This window comes from Salmo salar, chromosome 03, assembly GCF_965601325.2.
Source record: "Salmo salar chromosome 03, fSalSal1, whole genome shotgun sequence".
In the NCBI taxonomy this organism is placed as follows: domain Eukaryota; kingdom Metazoa; phylum Chordata; class Actinopteri; order Salmoniformes; family Salmonidae; genus Salmo; species Salmo salar.
The window spans coordinates 90311369-90336099 of record NC_138293.1 but is presented as its reverse complement, the minus strand read 5'-3'; the positions used below and the strand labels follow the sequence as shown (position 1 = coordinate 90336099).

At 40.4% G+C, this 24731-nt stretch overlaps 1 protein-coding gene across 1 annotated transcript; it reads left to right on the top strand.

Moving 5' to 3' along the window:
* LOC106606427 (transmembrane protein 235) lies at positions 1-24577 on the top strand. The gene is made up of 4 exons (XM_014202611.3): positions 1-460; positions 1963-2043; positions 6619-6756; positions 24195-24577. Exons 1-4 carry the CDS (start codon positions 289-291, stop codon positions 24425-24427), a joined length of 624 nt encoding a protein of 207 aa, XP_014058086.1. The 5' UTR covers positions 1-288; the 3' UTR covers positions 24428-24577.
* Positions 24578-24731: the final 154 nt, after the last annotated feature.

Sequence of the window (24731 nt, the reverse complement as noted above, 5' to 3'; positions counted from 1 at the left end):
TACTCTCTCTCCCGTTATTTACTATTTCAAAGCGCAGTTGTCTTTTATGATTCGTTCCATTATATTTGACAATATCACAACAGAACCCTCTTGACCAGATTTTGCCGAGGATAATTTGACAAGTCAGCACTAGATGGCGGGAGAAGAATAGAGAGCATGTTGGAGAGCTTTGCGTATTTATCCATCTCGGGTGCCCGGTCCAGAACGTTGTGTGATACGGATTTCTTTGTGACCATGACGTTCATTTGAATTGCTCACGGATTTGTTTTTAACCAAGTTTAAAAGACAATGAAGTACGGAATGGTTGTTATCACGGCTGGCTTTTCAGGTTTACTCAGCTTCAGCTTTCTTGCAGTGGCAATTGGCAGCGACTATTGGTACATCATCGATGTGAACAAGGCGAACCAGTCGGACTTGGAGGACCTGAGTTCGCATTCCGGTCTCTGGAGGATCCGTGAAGGTATGTCCACGTAATTCTTCTTCTTTTTTAAGCACCCCAAATTAAATGCCACAGCCTAGCAAACTTTGATATAGCGGTTCAATATTGCGCTGTGTTTTCTGGTAGATTGTCATATAACTTGAAATACATGTGCCTAATTTAAACAACGGAGTCTACCTGTTTCACCACCCATGTCAGGCTGCTTCCACGACCCACTGGCTACAGACGTCCGTTCAACGTCTACTTTTAATGTATATTTGGTTGAGTTGTCAACTAACGTGAATTCAACGTGACATCAACCAAAAATGTCCTTTAGGTTAAAAGTTGGATGAAAAAAATAAGAAATTCCCATAAATGAATGACTTTTTGCAAATCCAATCACTTTTCAATGTTGATTCAGCCTCATCACATTTTTGCTTTCCTTACTTTATATTAGATTACATTTATTTAAATTCAACTACAAAAACTGAATCGAGTTTCACCTTCAAAATGCTACCCCTTTCAGAATGGACCCAATACTGGTCCATAGCCATCCTCTGTTGTATGCCAGCTAATCTCTTCCCCACCCGAGACTCATTTGCATGCACAGGACATTGCAAAAAACAGGTGCACTTTAGAAGCATTTTTTCCACATCTGTTTTATTGCACTCCTGCTCATTTACATGTTGCATATATATTATTATTATTGTTATTATTATTATTATTAATAATATTATTATGATTGTTATTATTATTGTTGTTATTGTTATTTTTGTTATTATTAATAATATTACTATTGTTATTATTATTATTATGAATAATAATAATAATATTAATATTATTATTATTCACATAGCTCACCTGTATCTTTCTGGCAGTTTTTTTAACTGCATCTCTGTCAGCCTAGAGTATATTTCCTGTTGCAGACAGTGTTTGCGTTCCAAATCACACCCTATTCCCTATTCCTGTCTGCGTTCCAAATCACACCCTATTCCCTATTCCTGTCTGCGTTCCAAATCACACCCTATTCCCTATTCCCATAGAGCTCCGGTCAAAAGTAGTGCACTACATAGGAAATAAGATGCTATTTGGGACGCAGACATAGGGGAGTGACACATTAAGCAGGGAGCGCCTGCAGTGTCTGTTAGTGTATCAAGGCAAGTGGTACACCACACTACTGCAGTACAGTGTGTCAACAGTATCACTGCTATAGATTTGTTGATTTATGGCCTGTAAAGATTTCTGTCTGAGAGCTCAGCGGTGAAGCAGCTGTTGATGTTAGGCACACACTTAGTAACCGGATATTAGCAACCATATAGGTCTTATACAGCCATCGGTGTGTTGTGTCATAGGCCTACCTTTTGATTGGTATTTTAACATTGTCATGTATGTCTACCAGTCTGAGCGGTCCAATATAATATGCAATATCTGCCATTTAGCAGAAGCTTTTATCCAAAGCGACATACAGCCATGCATGCCATTTTACGTATCATCTACCAGTCTGAAAGGTCAGCACATATATCTTCTGTTTGCTCTTTTTACAGGGAAAAATGCCACCTCTTGGCCAATCCAGTCCTTCTTTGTGGATACCTCCAACAAAACTGAGATAGAGAAGCACCTTATCAGTGAGTATATGGCCTCTGCTATGTGGCTTCCGACGCCTTCTACATGAAGACTATATTTGAGTCCCAAATGGCACCCTATTTCCTACATAGTGCATAATGTTTAACCAGAGTCCCATGAGCCCTGGTAAAAAGTAGCAGTAGTGGAAAAATTAACAAATTGTGATACTTGAGTAAAAGTAAAGATACCTTAATGGAAAATAACTCAAGTTAAAGTATAAATTACCAAAAAAATCTTATTTTAAGCAAACAAGGTGGCACCATTTTCTTGTTATTTTGATATTTACAGATAGCCAGGGGTACACACCAACACTCAGACATCATTTACAAATGAGGCATGTGTGTTTAGTGAGTCTGCCAGATCAGAGGCAGTAGGGATGACTCATGATAAGTTTGTGAATTTGACCATTTTGCTGTTCTGCTAAGTATTCAAAATGTAACGAGTACTTTTGGTTGTCAGGGAAAATGTATTGAGTTATTTTCTTTAGGAATGTAGTGGAGTAAAATTAATCAAAAATATAAATAGTAAAGTACAGATACCCCAAAAAACGATTTAAGTAGTAATTCAAGTATTTTTACTTAAGTACTTTAAACCATTGAAAAGTAGTGCACTATATGCCATTTAGGGCACAGGTGTAGTTAGTTCTAGCTCTGTCACACCCACATACAACAGCACAGGTTGTTGAATCTGTACGATGGGCTCAATGTTTACCAAGTGAATCAACATCATTGCACTCCACTTTGACAATACAATATAGACCCCATAAAATGAAAAGGTTCATTACTAAACATGTACAGTTGAAGTTGGAAGTTTACATACACCTTAGCCAAATACATTTAAATTCCGTTTTTCACAATTCCTGACATTTAATCCTAGTAAAAATTCCCTGTCTTAGGTCAGTTAGGATCACCACTTTATTTTAAGAATGTGAAATGTCAGAATGATAGTAGAGAGAATGATTAATTTCAGCTTTTATTTCTTTCATCACATTCCCAGTGGGTCAGAAGTTTACATACACTCAATTAGTATTTGGTAGCATTACCTTCAAATTGTTTAACTTGGGTCAAATGTTTTGGGTAACCTTCCACAAGCTTCCCAAAATATGTTGGGTGAATTTTGGCCTATTCCTCCTGACAGAGCTGGTGTAACTGAGTCAGGTTTGTAGGCCTCCTTGCTCGCACACGCTTTTTCAGTTCTGCCCACAAATGTTCTATAGGGTTGAGGTCAGGGCTTTGTGATGGCCACTCCAATACCTTGATTTTGTTGTCCTTAAGCCATTTTGCCACAACTTTGGAAGTATGCTTGGGGTAATTGTCCATTTGGAAGACCCATTTGCGACCAAGCTTTAACTTCCTGACTGATGTCTTGAGATGTTGCTTCAATATATCCACATAATTTTCCTCCCTCATGATGCCATTTATTTTGTGAAGTGCACCAGTCCCTCCTGCAGCAAAGCACCCCCACAAAATGATGCTGCCACCCCCGTGCTTCACGGTTGGGATGGTATTCTTCGGCTCGCAAGCCTCCCCCTTTTTCCTCCAAACATAATGATGGTCATTATGGCCAAATAGTTGTATTTTTGTTTCATCAGACCAGAGGACATTTCTCCAAAAAGTATGATCTTTGTCCCCATGTGCATTTGAAAACCGTAGTCTGGCTTTTTTATGGTGGTTTTGGAGCAGTGTCTTCTTCCTTGCTGAGCGGCCTTTCAGGTTATGTCAATATAGAACTCTTTTTACTGTGGATTTAGATACTTTTGTACCTGTTTCCTCCAACATCTTCACAAGGTCCTTTGCTGTTCTGGGATTGATTTGCACTTTTTGCACCAAAGTAAGTTTATCTCTAGGAGACAGAACGCGTCTCCTTCTGAGGTCTTGGCTGATTTCTTTTGATTTTGCCATGATGTCAAGCAGAGGCACTGATTTTGAAGGTAGGCCTTGAAATACATCCACAGGTACACCTCCAATTGACTCAAATGATGTCAATTATCCTATCAGAAGCTTCTAAAGCCATGACATAATTTTCTGGAATTTTCCAAGCTGTTTAAAGGCACAGTCAACTTAGTGTATGTAAACTTCTGACCCACTGGAATTGTGATATAGTGAATTATAAGTGAAATAATCTGTCTGTAAACAATTGTTGGAAAAATTACTTGTGTCATGCACAAAGTAGATGTCCTAACCGACCTGCCAAAACTATAGTTTGTTAACAAGAAATTTGTGGAGTGGTTGAAAAACGAGTTTTAATGACTCCAACCTAAGTGTATGTAAACTTCCCACTTCAACTGTAGATGGGCTTTTGTTGGCCTATAGTGGATACTTGACTTAATTAAGGACAAGTAGCATTTCAGGACGATGTAAAACAGACCAAGCTGACAAAGAAAGGGTTTCTTTTTTTATGGATCTTTTGGATTTACAGTGTATTCGGAAAGTATTCAGACCCCTTAACTTTTTCCACATTTTGTTACATTACAGCCTTATTCTAAAAAGTATTAAATAGTTTTTTCCCTTATCAATCTACACACAATATTCCATAATGATGAAGAAATATACTTTTTTTCAAATGTATAAAAATTAATAAAATAAAATATCACATTTACAAAAGTATTAAGACTCTTTACTCAGTACTTTGTTGAAGCACCTTTGGCAGCGATTACAGTCTCACGTCTTCTTGGGTATGACGCTATAAGCTTGGCATGGGGTTTCTCCCATTCTTCTTTGCAGATCCTCTGAAGTTCTGTCAGGTTGGATGGGGAGTGTTGCTGCATGGCTATTTTCTGGTCTCTCCAGAGATGTTTGATCGGGTTCAAGTCCGGGTTCTGGCTGGGCCACTCAATGACATTCAGAGACTTGTCCTGAAGCCACTCCTGCGTTGTCTTGGCTGTGTGTTTAGGGTCGTTGTACTGTTGGAAGGTGAACCTTCATCCCAGTTCGAGGTCCTGAGCGCTCTGGAGCAGGTTTTCATTAAGGATCTCTCTGTACTTTGCTCTGTTCATCTTTCCCTCGATCCTGACTAGTCTCCCAGTCCCTGCTGCTGAAAAAAATCCCCACAGCATGATGCTACCACCACCATGCTTCACCGTAGGGATGTGCCAGGTGCCAGGTTTTCTCCAGACATGACGATTGGTATTCAGGCCAAAGGGTTCAATAATGGTTTCATCAGACCAGAGAATCTTGTTTCTCATGATCTGAGAGTCCTTTAGGTGCAAACTCCAAGCAGGCTGTCATTTGCCTTTTACTGAGGAGTGGCTTCCGTGTGGCCACTCTACCATAAAGGCCTGATTGGTGGAGTGCTGCAGAGATGGTTGTCCTTCTGGAAGGTTCCCCCATCTCCACAGAGGAACTCTGGAACTCTGTCAGAGTGACCATCGGGTTCTTGGTCACCTCCCTGACCAAGGCTCTTCTCCCCCGATTGTTCAGTTTGTCCGGGTGGGCAGCTCTAGGAAGAGTCTTGGTGGTTCCAAACTTCTTCCATTTAAGAATGATGGAGGCCACTGTGTTCTTGTGGACCTTCAATGCTGCAGACATTTTTTGGTACCCTTCCCCAGACCTGTGCCTCGACACAATCCTGTCTCGGAGCTCTACAGACAATTCTTTGACCGCATGACTTGGTTTTTGCTCTGACCTGCACTGTCAACTGTGGGACCTTATATAGACTCGTGTGTGCCTTTCCAAATCTTGTCCAATCAATTGAATTTAACACAGGTGGACTCCAATCAAGTTGTAGAAACATTTCAAGGATGATCAATGGAACAGAATGCAGCTGAGCTCAATTTTGAGTCTCATAGCAAAGGGTTTGAATACTTATGTAAATAATACATTTGCAAACATTTCTGAAAACCTGTTTTCTTATTGTCATTATGAGGATTTGTGTGTAGATTGATGATGGGAAACAAATCATTTAATCCATTGTAGAATAAAACTGTAACTGTAATGTAATAAAATGTGGAAAAAGTCAAGAGGTCTGAATGCCCCCTCCCACACACACACCTAAGCACACAGTGATGTTTCTAGGCATAAGCGACATAAGTGGCCACTAGGGGGCCCACAACCTGATTTAGTAAGTCAGCCTGGGTCCCAACGTAATGTTGAGAGTTAGAATAGTATGATACAATTTAGAAGTTTGTTAGTGCATCTGCACTTTTCCTCTTATGTCAGTCACTGACAATCACTTAATTAGCCCATGTGAGCTAACATTTCTCTATGCAAAATGTGTAGAATTGCAGGACATTAACTTCAAAGCTGCAAATCATTCTCTCTGCCACCAAGAGGGGGGCATTACATTTTTTTGCCCGTGAGGTGGGGGGGCATCAACTAAATAATTGCTTATGGTTCCCGAAATGCTAGAAACGGACCAGCTCTCACACACACACACACACACACACACACACCACACACACACACACACACACACACACACACACACACACACACACACACACACACACACACACACACACACACACACACACACACACACACACCATGCGGAAATGTTTTTGTGAGAGGACAATGTACAGTGATATGTATTTCTCCAGCTCACAGTAACCCTGCTTTGCATTCTGGGTCTCCCTGCAGACTCCCACAAGGTCATAGTCATCCTGCTGCCTCTCAGTCTGTTGCTGGTGGTGTTGGGAGGGATCTGTGGTCTGGTCAGCTCTCTGGCCAGGAATCCCAGCCTGCTGGCTGGCTCCGCATCCTACTTCCTCTTCTGCAGTAAGTCATTTCTGGAGCATCCCCTGGTGTTCAGGCCTGGATTGTGTTCATTAGGCACTAATTAGACGAGAACGGACTGAAACGGGGACTACATGGACTTGTCCAATGAGAAACACTCTTTTTATTTTTTTAATAGTTTTTTTTAAATTCTGTTGTGTGCCCTAATGAACACAACCCTGGTTTTCAGACAAGGCTTAACATAGTATTTGTGTTTGATTGAGCTTTCCCAGCACAATGGAAACAATAGAATAGTCCAAAAGTGCCAACTCTGCCCACCTGGCACTCAAGTTGAAAGAAAATGTGTTTTCATGGTGTTCTGGAGCTTGTGGCAGTGAAATGGTTATTTTATATTGATTCTATGTTGTACTGATGTGAATGTCTTGTTCAATTGCTTTAGGCTGAAATTGTACGGTGCATGATACTGAAAGGTTAAAGACCAGTGGGCATTTTCTAGCTGTCAGTGTGTGTGGGTGTGTGGGAGGATTTGAGTACAAACATTCTCATACTGTTGTCTTTATTCAATTGAAGGTCGCTTTCAGCTTTCAAATAAACTCAGTTTTCTCTCTGAAACAGGCTTAAATTACCTCATTCAAGGATTTTTAGAGATGACAGCAAATATGTTTTGAAAGGTTGAGATATTGCACTGAATACTTTCAGTCAGGGTCGGTTTAATGCAGGGGCTTCCCGGGGCTGAAGCCCCTGAGCCCAAGCCTGTAGATCCAGCCACAGGAGTTTAAAATACACCAGAGAGCATCATTTAGCCACAGCAGATGAATAGTTCCTCCCCCCCCAAAAAACAACTGTGGATTAAAGAGCGACTGCCTTTTAAAAGCCAACTAATCCTTTTGAGGCATCAATATGAGTCAGAAACAGTTATTCTAGTGTCATAATGGACTGCAAAGTGTAAATAGAATAATTTTGGTCGTAAAGTCAGTTTTGTCTACAACAGAGTGTGTAACATCTGTGCATCACACTGGGTAAATGAAGGTTGTGTTTTGATTTGACAATGTCCTTTTGCCCACAAACATGGGGTGAACAGCTGTGATGATTGCTCTCTATCCAATAGCATTGACAGTGAGACAGGCCTGCCCAGAAGCTCTGACCTTTTACATCAGACAACACGTTGTGCATTTTATTACTTGAGAAATACTGCACCAAATACCTTAATTAGATGTAAAATTGTGCAACTACAACATCCTTGGCCAAAACGTCAACATTTATTACAGATTTCATGAGTTATTTTAGATTCATTCTTGGGACTTTGAGGAAAGGAAATAGGCTTCCACGTCTACAGTGTCACATGGGGGACAAACATCAATAACCAAACGTGAAATCGGTCAGGAAACTGAAATCTTGTTTATCGAATGAGCAACAGAAAAAACATGACCAGTCTGCGTGTTCAGTGGCTCTTTAAGTTTTATCACAAACACATACTGGTAACTGCTAAAATAAAGGAAACACCAACATAAAGTGTCTTAATAGGGTTTCGGGCCACCACATGCTCCCAAAAGAACTTCAATGCGCCTTGGCACAAATTCTACAAGTGGACCTAAACCAGCACCCCCAGGGGCACTGCAGCAAGGCACTGAACCCCTAACCTGCCACAGGGACACTGCAGCAAGACACTGGACCCAAACCCTGCCCCAGGGGCACTGAACCCCTAACCTGCCCCAGGGGCACTGCAGCAAGGCACTGAACCCCTAACCTGCCCCAGGGGCACTGAACCCCTAACCTGCCCCAGGGGCACTGCAGCAAGGCACTGAACCCCTAACCTGCCCCAGGGGCACTGCAGCAAGGCACTGAACCCCTAACCTGCCCCAGGGGCACTGCAGCAAGACACTGAACCCCTAACCTGCCCCAGGGGCACTGCTCTGCGGCTGACCCTTTGCTGCTTCCAGCTTCTAGGACAGGGCTGTTCAACTCTGGTCCCGGAGGTCCAAAACACTTCTGTTTCTTGTTTCTACCTGGTAGTTATTAATTGCACTCACCTGGTTTCCCAGGTCTGAACCAGTCCCTGATTAACAGGAGAGGATGAAAAACAGGAGAATTTTGTCCCTCCAGGACCGACATTGAACAGACCTGCTCTAGGGGAATAAAACAGCCTTGAACAGCCCTGCTCTAGGTTAATATAACAGCCTTGAACAGCCCTGCTCTAGGAGAATATAACAGCCTTGAACAGCCCTGCTCTAGGGGAATAAAACAGCCTTGAACAGCCCTGCTCTAGGAGAAGATAACAGCCTTGAACAGCCCTGCTCTAGGGGAATAAAACAGCCTTGAACAGCCCTGCTCTAGGGGAATAAAACAGCCTTGAACAGCCCTGCTCTAGGAGAATATAACAGCCTTGAACAGCCCTGCTCTAGGGGAATATAACAGACTTGAACAGCCCTGCTCTAGGGGAATAAAACAGCCTTGAACAGCCCTGCTCTAGGGGAATATAACAGCCTTGAACAGCCCTGCTCTAGGAGAATATAACAGCCTTGAATAGCCCTGCTCTAGGAGAATATAACAGCCTTGAACAGCCCTGCTCTAGGAGAATATAACAGCCTTGAACAGCCCTGCTCTAGGGGAATAAAACAGCCTGCTATAGGAGAATATAACAGCCTTGAACAGCCCTGCTCTAGTCGTCAATAACAGCCTTTCTGGAAACATAGATGCCTTTGCTGGGAAGGCATGAGTTCCTGTCTAGCCCCTGAAAAATAGCGTAGTTTCGCAATCTCACACAAAGAAGACATCTTTCATTCATCAGTTTTTTTTTCTTTCTTGTAGCAGTAGAATAAACATGGCATTATGAGAGTGTCAGGTCTCGTCATGTCTAACCCTTACATTTTCATCCCTCCAAAAAAACTGCTCTTGGTCTACCTAATGGAGATAGGAACACCTTACGTGTTGCTCACTTGACAAGAAAAAAGCTTTCCTTGTGAATAGCTTCTGATGACAGCACTCTGCACCTCCAGACAGAATAAAATATGAGATCTAATCCAGCTGAGACTGAGTGAAGTGCTGTGATGAAGAAGCAAAATACACACACATTTCAAATCGGCCCCACAGTGAAATAAAATAAAACCATTAATATTTCTGCAACACTTTCTGTGAGGCACACATACTGTATATAAAGCATTATAAGTAGGCTAGTATATTATTTCGTTTTTACTTCTTTACCTAAAAAATATTCCTTGTTTGTTGGGGAAAGAAGGAGCCATGTTATTTATGTTCCTTATCCCAATGCAGGTTTGATTAATCCTCAGCCAAGAACGCACATAAAGATAGTATTATGGCATTTCTATATTATTATAGTAGTAGTTTTATTACATTACATGTAACTTACCTATAGAGTACTTGACTGTATCTACTCCCCCAATACCAGTTCTACCTACTTGGGTGAAAGCCTACCACTCAGCAGTAGTCCAGAGTAGGATGGTACAGTCCTACTCCAAGCCTCTACCATCACCGTACACTTCTGCCATCACCTCTGCCATCTCCACTGTCTCCGCTTTTTGACTTCTCAAACTCAACACCTGGCATTTCAAACACACACACACACACACACACACACACACACACACACCCACACACACACACACACACACACACACACACACACACACACACACACACACACACACACACACACACACACACACACACACAGAGATGAGAGTTAATTTGTTATGAGAAACACTCACATAGAGCAGCCAACTGTGTCAGCTGTCAAGAACAGATGTATCTTACTGAAAAAAACACGCCTTTCCTCCCACTGACACTACAACAGATCATTCTCTTTCTGAATCCACATTCTGATCAAATCTTATTGTGTTACACAGCTGATATCATTGCTGGTATACAGCTACATTGTCTTGGTTCTGATCAGGAGGAGTGCTAAACAGCAAAACCGTCCATTTAATTGGATCATTTTCAATATTTGATGGAGCATTGATCAGAGGGTGGAGTGATTGCTGATCACGGTAGTTGGGGGGAAATACCCTGTGGTAATGGCAAGGAATCAGACTGGCTTAGCATGATTGAACCAGGATATCAGAGTCTTCTGGGCTGTTTTGACCTGATTGAGCCAGGATATTAGTCTACTTGGCTGTTTTGGCATGATTGAACAAGGATATCAGAGTCTTCTGGGCTGTTTTGACCTGATTGAGCCAGGATATTAGTCTACTTGGCTGTTTTGGCATGATTGAACCAGGATATCAGAGTCTTCTGGGCTGTTTTGACCTGTTTGAGCCAGGATATTAGAGTCTACTTGGCTGTTTTGGCATGATTGAACCAGGATATTAGAGTCTACTTGGTGGCTTTCCACACAGTTGATAAGCAACCTTGTTTTTATGTCTACTTTTCCGATATTTGTTTCCCTATGCTATTACTTACTCTGGGCCTGTTTGAACTAGGCCTTCAGAGTGCTACTGGGCTATGCTATTACTTAGTCTGGGCCTGTTTGAACTAGGCCTTCAGAGTGCTACTGGGCTATGCTATTACTTAGTCTGGGCCTGTTTGAACTAGGCCTTCAGAGTGCTACTTATTTTCCACTCTGGTCTTCAGGCAGCAGGCTGGTTTGAATGAATGTTGTGATGAAAACACAAAGCACTATATTTTCCAGTATTTTTCTCCTACCCGTCCAATATTACAGACATTACAGAGATCCATCTGTTCTGTCTTTGTACTGGATGTGCACACCTTGTACTTGAGACAAAGATAGACTCACTCAAACAAAACACACGCACACACACACACAAACTCACACAGACACACACCTCATACACACACAGACTCCTGTACTCACACACATGCGTACGCCCATACTCACAAACACACTCACATACACACACACACACTCACAGAAACACAGACACAGACAAGGCTGCTGTCCCATGTACTGCTACACGGTTTGTTAATACACTGGATTCTCAACAGAGCTCACTGTAATATATCTGCTGCTGTACATATCACTATTCATATATATTTTTGGTGTATATACTCATAGATTACGTTTGGATTAACGATAGTGTTATTTGGGTTATTAACTAGATAAGTCCTAACATTCATCATTTAACTAGATTAGTCCTAACATTCATCATTTAACTAGATTAGGCCTAACATTCATCATTTAACTAGATTAGGCCTAACATTCATCATTTAACTAGATTAGACCTAACATTCATCATTTAACTAGATTAGTCCTAACATTCATCATTTAACTAGATTAGTCCTAATATTCATAATTTAATAGATTAGACCTAACATTCATAATTTATCTAGATTAGTCCTAACATTCATCATTTAACTAGATTAGTCTTAACATTCATCATTTAACTAGATTAGTCCTAACATTCATCATTTAACTAGATTAGTCCTAACATTCATCATTTAACTAGATTAGACCTAACATTCATAATTTATCTAGATTAGTCCTAACATTCATCATTTAACTAGATTAGTCTTAACATTCATCATTTAACTAGATTAGTCCTAACATTCATAATTTAACTACATTAGTCCTAACATTCATCATTTAACTAGATTAGTCCTAACATTCATAATTTAATAGATTAGACCTAACATTCATAATTTATCTAGATTAGTCCTAACATTCATCATTTAACTAGATTAGTCTTAACATTCATCATTTAACTAGATTAGTCCTAACATTCATCATTTAACTAGATTAGACCTAACATTCATCATTTAACTAGATTAGTCCTAACATTCATCATTTAACTAGATTAGTCCTAACATTCATAATTTAATAGATTGGACCTAACATTCATAATTTATCTAGATTAGTCCTAACATTCATCATTTAACTAGATTAGTCTTAACATTCATCATTTAACTAGATTAGTCCTAACTGTCACGTCCTGGCCAGTATAAGGGTTAATTGTTATTGTAGTTTGGTCAGGACGTGGCAGAGGGTATTTGTTTTATGTGGTTCGGGGTGGTGTTTTGGTAAAAGGGTGTTTGATTTAGTATTTCCGGGTTTTTGGTTTATGGTCTATGTTTATGTATTTCTATGTGTAGTCTAGTAAGTGTGTTTCTATGTAGAGTTAATTGGGGTGGACTTCCAATTGAAGGCAGCTGTGTGGTGTTGCCTTTGATTGGAAGTCCTATATTAGTTGGGTGTGTTTGTGGGAGATTGTTCTGTGTTTAGCCTTGTGCCTTGCCAGACTGTCTGTGGATCGTTCGTTCTCTTGTTTGTTGTTTTTGTGTTCATTTTGATTTAATAAATGTTCAAAATGAACAAACACAGTCCTGCTGCATTTTGGTCCTCCTTCACCGATGATAACCGTGACACTAACATTCATCATTTAACTAGATTAGACCTAGCATTCATCATTTAACTAGATTAGACCTAACATTCATCATTTACCTAGATTAGACCTAGTATTCATCATTTAACTAGATTAGACCTAACATTCATCATTTAACTAGATTAGTCCTAACATTCACCATTTAACTAGATTAGTCCTAACATTCATCATTTAACTAGATTAGACCTAACATTCACCATTTAACTAGATTAGACCTAACATTCATCATTTAACTAGATTTGTCCTAACATTCATGATTTCTTGTTCCCAGTGTTTTATTATTATTTGTGTACTTGTTTGACATTTTTGCTCCTCTGTTAGGAGCCGGTAACACAAGGATTTCATTACCACCACTATAACATCTGATAAACTGTGTACGACACCAATTGATTTGATCCTAGAATATAACATTCGATAGGTCTACATTGGTGTCACAAACATAACGATGCTGACTGTTGTCAATCCAAAATCCAATGCATGACACCATACCTTGCCAAGGCAAGTTTTTTTGTCCTGTTTAATTCAATGATATCACCGAGCTAAATTAGAAGGGCTTATTCTATCTACAGGATCAATATTCAAACTACTGAGAAAGTTTGAACTACTGAGAAAGTTTGAACTACTGAGAAAGTTTGAACTACTGACATAGTTTGGGCTAGCAGGTTCATAAAAATGCTGCATGCTAAGACACATGATCATGGACAATGCCACCCACCCACTCTACAGCAGGGTATGAAGCACAGGAGCAGCTTCAGTAGCAGGTTCATCCTGCCCAGAAGCTCCAGAGAGAGGTTTAGACGATCATTCTTACCCACAGCCATGAGGCTTTTCAATGATTAACTGATTTACTATGTCTTCTTATTAAATAACAACATTTTGTAACTCCTTGAATTGGATTGTATCTTTTATGGCTACTAAGGTGCAGGTGCCTTCATATCTGTCTTAATGTGTGTTTTTGATCATATGTTTGTCATTGTTATGTATTGTTGACTGGTAAAACAATTTCCCAAGTAGGGAGCAATACAGTACTACTCTACTCTGACAACTGAGGGAGTTTGGTCTGACAACTGAGGGAGTTTGGTCTGACTACTGAGGGAGTTTGGTCTGACTACTGAGGGAGTTTGGTCTGACTACTGAGGGAGTTTGGTCTGACTACTGAGGGAGTTTGGTCTGACTACTGAGGGAGTTTGGTCTGACAACTGAGGGAGTTTGGTCTAACAACTGAGGGAGTTTGGTCTGACAACTGAGGGAGTTTGGTCTGACAACTGAGGGAGTTTGGTCTGACAACTGAGGGAGTTTGGTTTAACATCTGAGGGAGTTTGGTCAGACAACTGAGGGAGTTTGGTCTGACAACTGAGGGAGTTTGGTTTAACATCTGAGGGAGTTTGGTCAGACAACTGAGGGAGTTTGGTCAGACAACTGAGGGAGTTTGGTCAGACAACTGAGGGAGTTTGGTCTGATAACTGAGGGAGTTTGGTCAGACAACTGAGGGAGTTTGGTCAGACAACTGAGGGAGTTTGGTCAGACAACTGAGGGAGTTTGGTCAGACAACTGAGGGAGTTTGGTCTGACAACTGAGGGAGTTTGGTTTAACATCTGAGGGAGTTTGGTCAGACAACTGAGGGAGTTTGGTCAGACAACTGAGGGAGTTTGGTCAGACAACTGAGGGAGTTTGGTCTGACAACTGAGGGAGTTTGGTTTAACATCTGAGGGAGTTTGGTCAGACAACTGAGGGAGTTTGGTCAGACAACTGAGGGAGTTTGGTCAGACAACTGAGGGAGTTTGGACAGACAACTGACAATGTCCTAATATAGATGCCATGTATGGGCTGGATGTTTATGTCTTCTACGTGGTAGGAGGTATAGCTCTATTCAATCAGATTCACTTTAGCATTAAGACAATCCCTGGAGCCTTGTTTACAAGTTCCAACACTGGAATGTGAGATGTAATCTACACCTCAGTTAGGATGAGAAAAATCCTCATTATTTCATTGATTTGACATTATTTCTATATAGACTACACTTTCTTCTTCTCAACTTTTAATGTGAGTGGAGTGGGTGTGGCTTCAATTATTTCAAGAGCAGCTGATCACCAATTTGACAGCTCCAACGCAGGTCTATCTCTGACACCACTCTATAGGGAACATAGACCATTGACAAATGTCCCCCACCTCACTCTGAGGAACAGTTTCCTTGAGAAGTCTGGCAGGTTCCGTAATTATTGCTGTAGGCTAGCTTGTCCAGAGTTCAGCTGGAGAGCAGCCAGCAGTAGTAAACCAGTAAACACAAAATCCGTCACATAATATATAAGATTAGCTGAATGCCACAAACCTAAAGGAATATAATTAAATCCTGGTTCAAGTGGAAAATCATGCTTGTGGATGAAGCATACAAACTAAAAAGGAAGATGTTTACTCTGGGATAGTAATAACTGTTGAAATCCTCCTCCTTATATTGGGATGATAATTTCCTCTACAGCACCCATTCCAATTACAGCTTTGTAAAATGGAATCTAAATCGTTGTATCTAGGTAACTCTTGGGTCACACCTGGACATTATTACAGGTAGCTAAGAGTACGGCGGCTAATAGAACACCCCTGAAAAGCCCTACCAGCCTACCATTAAATGGAGGTAAGGAGCTGGTTAATGGGATGAAAGGAACACTGCATCACCACCACAGTAGCTAATGGCTCTGCCTAAGTAACAGAGTTTGAAATGTGGTGGTTGGAGCCATCCATTTGGTATCCCTGGGTGGCTCAAACCGTTGGAACGAATCAAGGGGAAGTGGTACTCGCTATGAAAGCAATGTGACATTCGTAACACCTGCACTGGGCCTATTTTAAGGCTGTCCATGTGGAGAAGGTGAATGAAGGGTATCCATGCAAAAGAAAATAGATGAAATAGGTTTAATTGAGCTTGAGGACCGAGCTTTCTGAAAATTCCTACATTTGGCTTTAGAGTGGGAAGTAATGACAAGCTAGAGAAAGCCAGGGTCATAATATAATATATAATATATTAATATAATAATATAACAATATATGTCATTTAGCAGACGCATTTATCCAAAGCAACTTACAGTCATGCGTAGATACATTTTACGTACAGTATGGTAAATGTGTCCCAATTTGAAGCGGTACTGTATTCCAAGACTATAAAACACAGAGGCTGTTCACTCATAGTGTACCTCTCTCCTGTTTGTTCCTCTGAGATTCGGTAGCTGTTTTTATTTCTATCAATAAAACAATTGTTATCCTCTTTGAAACCAGTAACAACATTCCACAGCCGAAATAGAAATAGTATTTATTTATTTATCTTGCTCCTTTGCACCCCAGTATCTCTACTTGCACATTCATCTTCTGCACATCCTACCATTCCAGTGTTTAATTGCTATATCCTGTTTAGGATAGGGGGCAGTATTGACACGGCTGGATAAAAAACATACCCGATTTAATCTGGTTACCACTCCTACCCAGTAACTAGAATATGCATATACTTATTACACATGGATAGAAAACACCCTAAAGTTTCTAAAACTGTTTGAATGGTGTCTGTGAGTATAACAGAACTCATTTGGCAGGCAAAAACCTGACAAGGTTTCAGGCAGGAAGTGGCCTGTCTGACAAGGTGTCGTTCTTCTTGTCTCTGTTTATTGAAGAGTGGGGATCTTAGCTGTCCCGTGACACTTCCTACGGCTGCCATAGGGTCTCAGAAGGCGGCAAAAAGCTGAATCGTGGCTTTGCAGGCTCTGGATGAAACAAAGTAGCGCGTTTGGGTAGTGGCTGGTTACAGTACTGTGAGACTCAGGCGCATGCCCGCGTCGACCGAAAGCTTTGTTTACTTTCCTCAGTTTAGCTAAATGGACATTCCCGGTCGGAATATTATCGCTTTTCTACGAGAAAAATGGCATAAAAATGGATTTTAAACAGCGGTTGACATGCTTCGAAGTACGGTAATGGAATATTTAGATTTTTTTGTCACGAATTGCGCCATGCGCACGACCCTGATTTACCATTTCAGATAGTGTCTGGGACGCACGAACAAAACGCCGCTATTCGGATATAACGATGGATTATTTTGGACCAAACCAACATTTGTTATTGAAGTAGCAGTCCTGGGAGTGCATTCTGACGAAGACAACAAAAGGTAATCAAACTTTTATAATAGTAAAGCTGATATTGGTGAGTGCTAAACTTGCCGGGTGTCTAAATAGCTAGCCCGTGATGCCTGGGCTATGTACTTAGAATATTGCAAAATGTGCTTTCACCAAAAAGCTATTTTAAAATCGGACATATCGAGTGCATAGAGGAGTTCTGTATCTATAATTCTTAAAATAATTGTTATGCTTTTTGTGAACGTTTATCGTGAGTAATTTAGTAAAATGTTAGCGAATTCCCCGGAAGTTTGCGGGGGGTATGCTAGTTCTGAACGTCACATGCTAATATAAAAAGCTGGTTTTTGATATAAATATGAACTTGATTGAACAAAACATGCATGTATTGTATAACATAATGTCCTAGGGTTGTCATCTGATGAAGATCATCAAAGGTGAGTGCTGCATTTAGCTGTCTTCTGGGTTTTTGTGACATTATATGCTAGCTTGAAAAATGGGTGTCTGATTATTTCTGGCTTGGTACTCTGCTGACATAATCTAATGTTTTGCTTTCGTTGTAAAGCCTTTTTGAAATCGGACAGTGTGGTTAGATTAACGAGAGTCTTGTCTTTAAATAGCTGTAAAATAGTCATATGTTTGAGAAATTGAAGTAATAGGATTTTTAAGGTTTTGAAAATCGCGCCACAGGCTGCAAGTGGCTGTTACGTAGGTGGGACGAATTCGTCCCGCCTAGCCCATAGAGGATATTGTAATTACTATTTATTGCCTTACCTCTCTTATCCTACCTCATTTGCACATGATGTATATAGATTTTTCTACTGTATTATTGATTGTATGTTTGTTTATTCCATGTGAAACTCTGTGTTGTTGTATGTGGCGAACTGCTTTGCTTTATCTTGGCCAGGTTGCAGTTGTAAATGAGAACTTGTTCTCAACTGGCCTACGTGGTTAAATAAAGGTGAAAAAAAAAGATATAAGTCAAAACTCTAACTCGGCCACATGAACATTCACTGTCTTCTTGGTAAGCAACTCCAGTGTAGATTTGGCCTTGCGTTTTAGGTTATTGTTTTGCTGAAAGGGGAATTAATCTTCCAGTGTCTGGTGGAAAGCAGACACTTAGCTCCATCCTGTTTCTTTTTTATCCTGAAAAACTCCCCAGTCCTAAGCAATTACAAGCATACCCATAACATGATGCAACCACCACTATGCTTTAAAATACAGAGAGTGGTACTCAGTAATGTGTTGTATTGGATTTGTCCCAAACATAGCACTTTGCATTCAGGACAAAAAGTTAATTGCTTGGCCACATTTTTTGCAGCATTTACTTTAGTGCCTTGTTGCAAACAGGATACATGTTTAGGAATATATTTATTCTGTACATGCTTCCATCTTTTCGCTCTGTCAATTAGGTTAGTATTGTGAAGTAACTACAATGTTGTTGATCCATTCTCAGTTTTCTCTTATCACAGCCATTAAACTATGCAACTGTTTTAACGTCATCATTGGCCTCATGGTGAAATCCCAGAGCGGTATCCTTCCTCTCTGGCAACTGAGTTAGGAAGGAAGCCTGTATCTTTGTAGTGACTGAGTGCATTGATACACGATCCAAAGTGGTTTTTTTTTATCCATCTACCAATAGGTGTCCTTCTTTGCTAGGGATTGGAAAATCTCTGTGGTCTTTGTAGTTGAATCTGTGTTTGAAATTCATGTTAAACACTATTATTGCACACAGAGTGAGTCCATGGAACTTATTATGTGACTTCTAAAGAACATTTTTACTTCAGAACGTATTTAGGCTTGCCATAACAAAGGGCTTGAATACTTATTGACTCAATATATTTAAGCTTTTCATTTTTAATTCATTGGTAAACATGTAGAAAAACATATTTCCATTTTGAAATTATGGGGTATTGTGTGTAGGCCAGTGAGCAAAAATCTCAATTTAATCAATTTTAAATTCAGGCTGCAACACAACAAAAGTTGGAAACAGTAAAAGGGTGTAAATACTTTCTGAAGGCACTGTAAATATACATTTAACATTACCCCCAAGACAGTGAGGACACTTCACATAATGACTTTCCCAGAATCAAAGAAAAAGAAGCACTTAGATGTCTGCAATGACCCTTGAGGTTTATTACGGATAAACAGACAGGCTTACATGTATTAGGGACACACAGGCAAGCTCATGTTTCTGTGTGTCAGACTTCTCCCTCAGGGCCATGACATTCTCTTGTGACTGACAAGTATATCTATTTGACAAGTATATCTAAGTATATCTAAAGTTTTTTATAATCTGAAGAGTTTTGAATCTTGAGAAGTGTCATGTCTAAATCTAAGTACGCTTCAATAAGATACATGTTGCAACAACATATTTTAGTTTTGTACAGAGGAAGTGGTCTATCAAAATTGTAAATCTCTTCCAAGGCCACATTTGTAACAAACGCACATCTACCGCTACCTTGTCAGCAGAAAATCAGTGTAATTGGCCCTAATTCACTCTCAAAGGCGCTGCTTGAATTGATTAATGTAAATCATATTTACAAATTAGGTACAGCCTCCACCCCTTGTATTTAAAGAGGAAATCGAAGATTCAAAAATCAACAAAGTGGTTTCCCCGCCACTTGTTTGGGTAAACGCCTCAGGGATGGGGCTGGAGAAATGTAACCACTCTCACATTCATAGAGAGAGCTATGGATGTAATGACTGACCATCCATGAGATCAAACGTCTAGTTAGAACCATGTTTAGAGGATATATATATATATATGGCTATATATATATATATATATATATATATATATATATATATATATATATATATATATATATATATATATATATATAACATTTACATTGTTTACAAACAATGGAGTAAAACAAGCTCATGTTTTGGGTTCTGATGGGGTACGACAGTTAAACTAACCTCAGAATCACCTTAATTCGCCAGGCACATTTAGATTCACATGCTCAGATTTGTACTTGGTGATATGGTGCTGCTAGGGATAACATTTAGAGACAGACAGTGTACACAATGTTTACATATATTATATTCAAGTAGGTTAAATAAAAATAAATAAATAAAAGGTAGAGTGAACATAGACTAAAAGAGAGCTATATGAGGCTTCTGAAAGTTCTTCAATGTCTATACAGTCTATCATAAATACAAAAATATTTTTGTTCCCATGTTGTATTTGGATGTATTTTGTATGTGTATTATAATTCAACTACTGTTTGCACTGTAACTGTGGAAAAAAACGATACAAAGTTATGAAAAATAAAAAAGTGTAAATCATGGATGTACCAATCACAGATTTCCCCTTTAACACCTTGTGACATGTTCAGGTTATGATCTGTTGTAAAGTTAGACGTTTTCAGAAAACACCTCGCTCTGCTTGATTATTCAGCTCATAGTCCAGGTAATTAGGGCTATGAGCTGAGCGTGAAATTAGATCAAGTCTGGAATTTAGATGGGTATTTAAAAAGCCAGGCTATTCTAATAAGGGGCACAGATGTTTGTAAATGGACAATCATTCTAGCTTTTTGTGCCCCTTGAATGTCTGTTCTTTGTTCGTGTGTAAATGCCACACGGTTCAAAGATCTAAATATAATGATTGATCATTATTGCTGTTTGTGAATTCATTTCACGTACTATGCAATAGCTATTTTTTGTCTGTGTGTTAAAGTCGTTATGACATTGGACTAGTTGTTTCATGTATTGCATTTACAATGGACTAGTTGTTTCATGTTTTGCATTTACAGCTGCACCATCGAGAGCATCCTGACCGGTTGCATCACCGCCTGGTATGGCAACTTCTCGGCATTTGCCCGTAAGGCGCTACAGAGGGTAGTGCGTACGGCCCAGTACATCACTGGGGCCAAGCTTCCAGCCATCCAGGACCTCTATAATAGGCGGTGTCAGAGGAAAGCCCAAAAAACTTTCAGAGACTCCAGTCACCCAAGTCATAGACTGTTCTTTCTGCTACTGCACGGCAAGCGGTACCGGAGCTCCAAGTCTAGGACCAAAAGGCTCCTTAACAGCTTCTACCCCCAGCCATAAGACTGCTGAACAATTCATCAAATGGCCACCGGACTATTTACGTTGACACTCCCCCCTCCATTTGTTTTGTACACTTCTGCTACACGCTGTTTATTATCTATGCATAGTCACTTCACCCCTACCTACATGTACATATTACCTCTAACCTGTACCCCCACACTATGACTCAGTACCGGTACCCCCTGTATATAGCCTCGTTATTGTTATTTTATTGTGTTACTTTTTATTATTTTTTACTTTTGTATATTTGGTAAATATTTTCATAACTCTTCTTGAACTGCACTGTTGGTTAAGGGCTTGTAAGTAAGCATTTCATGGTTTTAGGTTCTTATTTTCCAGAGTAAATAACTCACGGACACTAGAGAAGCTTTAACCAAGTTTAATTCCTCCCAAAGGTTCTGTACAACTGTATTCAGACAACCCAACACTTCTCCCATCCAGATATATATATCCCAGTTAAGACACTCCTCCTTCTCTCCAATCCGTATATCTTACCGTTTAACAGGAAAAGAGTAACAAGATCCCAAACCTTTATTACTTCCTTCAGGTGACCTGTCCTCACCTCCTGACCTCAACCCCTCCTTCATCTAATCCACAGATGTCCATCTGTCTTTCCTGTATCAACATGGTGCTCTGCTCCCGTCCCCAACACATTCCAACACATTCCACAGCTATCTGTCTTTCTACAGATATCCTATGCTTCTTCTCTATCATTTATTTTATATCTCAATGTTCAAAATGTTGAATCCAACAACGGTAAGGTCTACACTTGTTGTATTCAGCGCATGTGACAAATAAAGTTTGATTTGATTTGAACTAAAGATAAAGAACATGATGAGGATGTAAACAGACTGTGTCCCAGAAGGCACCCTATTGTAACGTGTGTCGTAATGATTGGACCAAGGTGCAGCGGGAACGTGTATACTCATCTTCTTTAATTGGTTAAAAGAAGGAAAAAAACAAACAAAACACGTATACAAACACAACGACCGACACTAACATTCCTGTCAGGTGCTCAGACACTAAACAAGGAGACAACTACCCACAAATCCCATGACAAAAACACCCCTCTTAAATAAGACCTTCAATTAGAAGCAATGAAGAGCAGCTGCTTCCAATTGAAGGTCAACCCCATCAACTAAACATAGAAATAGAAAGACTAAACTAGAACATAGAAATATACTAACATAGAGAATTAACCAAAACCTCGGAAAACTCTAAACAAACACCCCTCTACATAAACACATAGCCCAACAAACCCCGAACCACATAAAACAAACACCCCCTGCCACGTCCTGACCAAACTACAATAACAAATAACCCCTTTACTGGTCAGAACAAGACACCCATTCCCTACATAGTACACTACTTTTGAACAGAGGTATATTGGCCCTTGTCAAAAAGTAGTGCACTATGTAAGGAATAGGGTGCCATTTGGGACACTGACAGAGAGATTGAGAGGACGTTGAGATGTTTGCAAACATTTTCCTCATAACTAGATTATAATAATGTTGACACAGCGTGAAAAGCCCATCTAGCTGGGATTACATCATCTCCATCAGATCGTTATACTTTAACTAAATGCATCAATTATGTATTATACCTCACAGGGTATAGTTAAAAACGGATTGGGTAAATAGGTTGAATTCCATGGATAGTAGTAGTGGGTTTCTGTGGACAACAAGCTTGAACAAGATAGCTCTATGATGGTAATCCTGACCTCGGTGGTCTCCATTGGAAAATGGAGGAAACAACGAACAAAGCCTGCGGTTGTCATAGTGCCTGTTTGTCTTTTGTTTATGGGAAAACAACTAGACTGTGGGTATACTGTGGAATTGAGTGTTGAGATGTCTGGGATATTAGCTCAGCGGTCGAGAGATGGTCTCATGAATCATTTGCTTTTGCCCTCAGAGCTATAACAGGTCTTATACTGTAATAACAGATGGGGAATTGTAACCTCACTCCCCAGCTTGAAGTGACTCTAGCCACGCTGCTGAATTTATAGCTATTCACTAGTGTAGTTGACTAAGACGTTATCAAGGAGGGCGGTCAGGTGTGTTTGTGAGGGAGTGGTCCAGGGTTCTAGTCTTGGTGTGAGTTGGCTAAGACGTTATCAAGGAGGGCGGTCAGGTGTGTTTGTGAGGCAGCGGTCCAGGGTTCTAGTCTTGGTGTGAGTTGGCTAAGACGTTATCAAGGAGGGCGGTCAGGTGTGTTTGTGAGGCAGCGGTCCAGGGTTCTAGTCTTGGTGTGAGTTGACTAAGACGTTATCAAGGAGGGCGGTCAGGTGTGTTTGTGAGGCAGCGGTCCAGGGTTCTAGTCTTGAGGTGAGCTTGTTAGGGATGAAGGGGTTTAGCTAAGTAAGCACAGTGATATCCGTCACACTTACTATGACTGCGGTATGTGGTTTTCTTACCAACCTTAGTTGAATGCACTGACCAGAAGGTCAGAATACTGATAATTACAACTCTGAGGTCAAGACTAGATAACCTTGTACATTTTGTTGCATGACAGCTGTGTGCTAATACCTCTAGCGGATCTCAAATGTCTTTTCCCACAATCCTCTCACCTCACCTCCTCTTGAAACCCATTGGAAGAGATGGTCCGAGGGGAGGGACCTCAGATCTTCTCCAATGCTTTGTTATGCATCCAACATAATCATGATAAATGATAAATAGATATCAAATCCGGACACTCCCAAGAGTCAATCTATAATTAGAACAATGAAGGAAGTACTTGATCACTCACTGTATTTGAGTAACTTGGATTCATTCCAATGAACGTTCTAGAGCAGCGAACTAGGCAGCTTTTGGCGGAGATCGCATTCATGGTAAATACTGCAGATAATGGGAAACATGTAAATGAACTTTAAAAAGTGCGTTGTCAGCTGTCTAGTGTGCTGCTCTATAATGTGCCTTTGATTGAATCCCGGCCAAACTTTGACTATCTGTCTGTATCCATCCAGGTCTCTTCACCCTTTCCGGGTTGAGCGTTTACGTCAACTACTGCCAACGGGCTCGGGAGCTGTTGGAACCTGAGATTCTGGCCAGCGTCCATGTGTCCTATGGCTGGTCGTTGGGTTTGGCCTGTCTCTCCTTCAGCCTGGAGGTGACCGCAGGCCTGCTGCTGATGCTGGCTGCACGTATGGCCCATCTCATGGGACATGACCATGGAGTCACCATTATCGCTATGGCCTGAAGAGGGAAAGAGAAAGGACTGAAACTGGAAGGGACTTCTGGAAGGGTCCATTCAGAATCAGTCATTTTCATTCTCTGTTGCCAAACATTTTAAAATGTTGTCCTAATGAACATGACCCCTGACTGTGACCAAACTCCCCAGTGCATTGCAACTCCAAAGGACTGACTTGGATGTTGCATGTTCTAGCTTTCTCCTCTGAGCTACTGGTCCATATTAGGACAGTCTCAGAGGCAAAAGAACTTGGCTCCACAATTCATCCCTCTCTGGACACATGGTCTCATTATTGGGGGCAGCAGCTCTATTT

What these genes read in the sequence shown, in the direction of transcription:
- LOC106606427 (XM_014202611.3), top strand. Translation starts at nt 289, where the DNA reads ATGAAGTACGGAATGGTTGTTATCACGGCTGGCTTTTCAGGTTTACTC. An exon ending in GATAGAGAAGCACCTTATCA is followed by an intron (nt 2,044 to 6,618) that starts GTGAGTATATGG and finishes GTCTCCCTGCAG; the next exon opens with ACTCCCACAAGGTCATAGTC. An exon ending in ATCCTACTTCCTCTTCTGCA is followed by an intron (nt 6,757 to 24,194) that starts GTAAGTCATTTC and finishes GTATCCATCCAG; the next exon opens with GTCTCTTCACCCTTTCCGGG.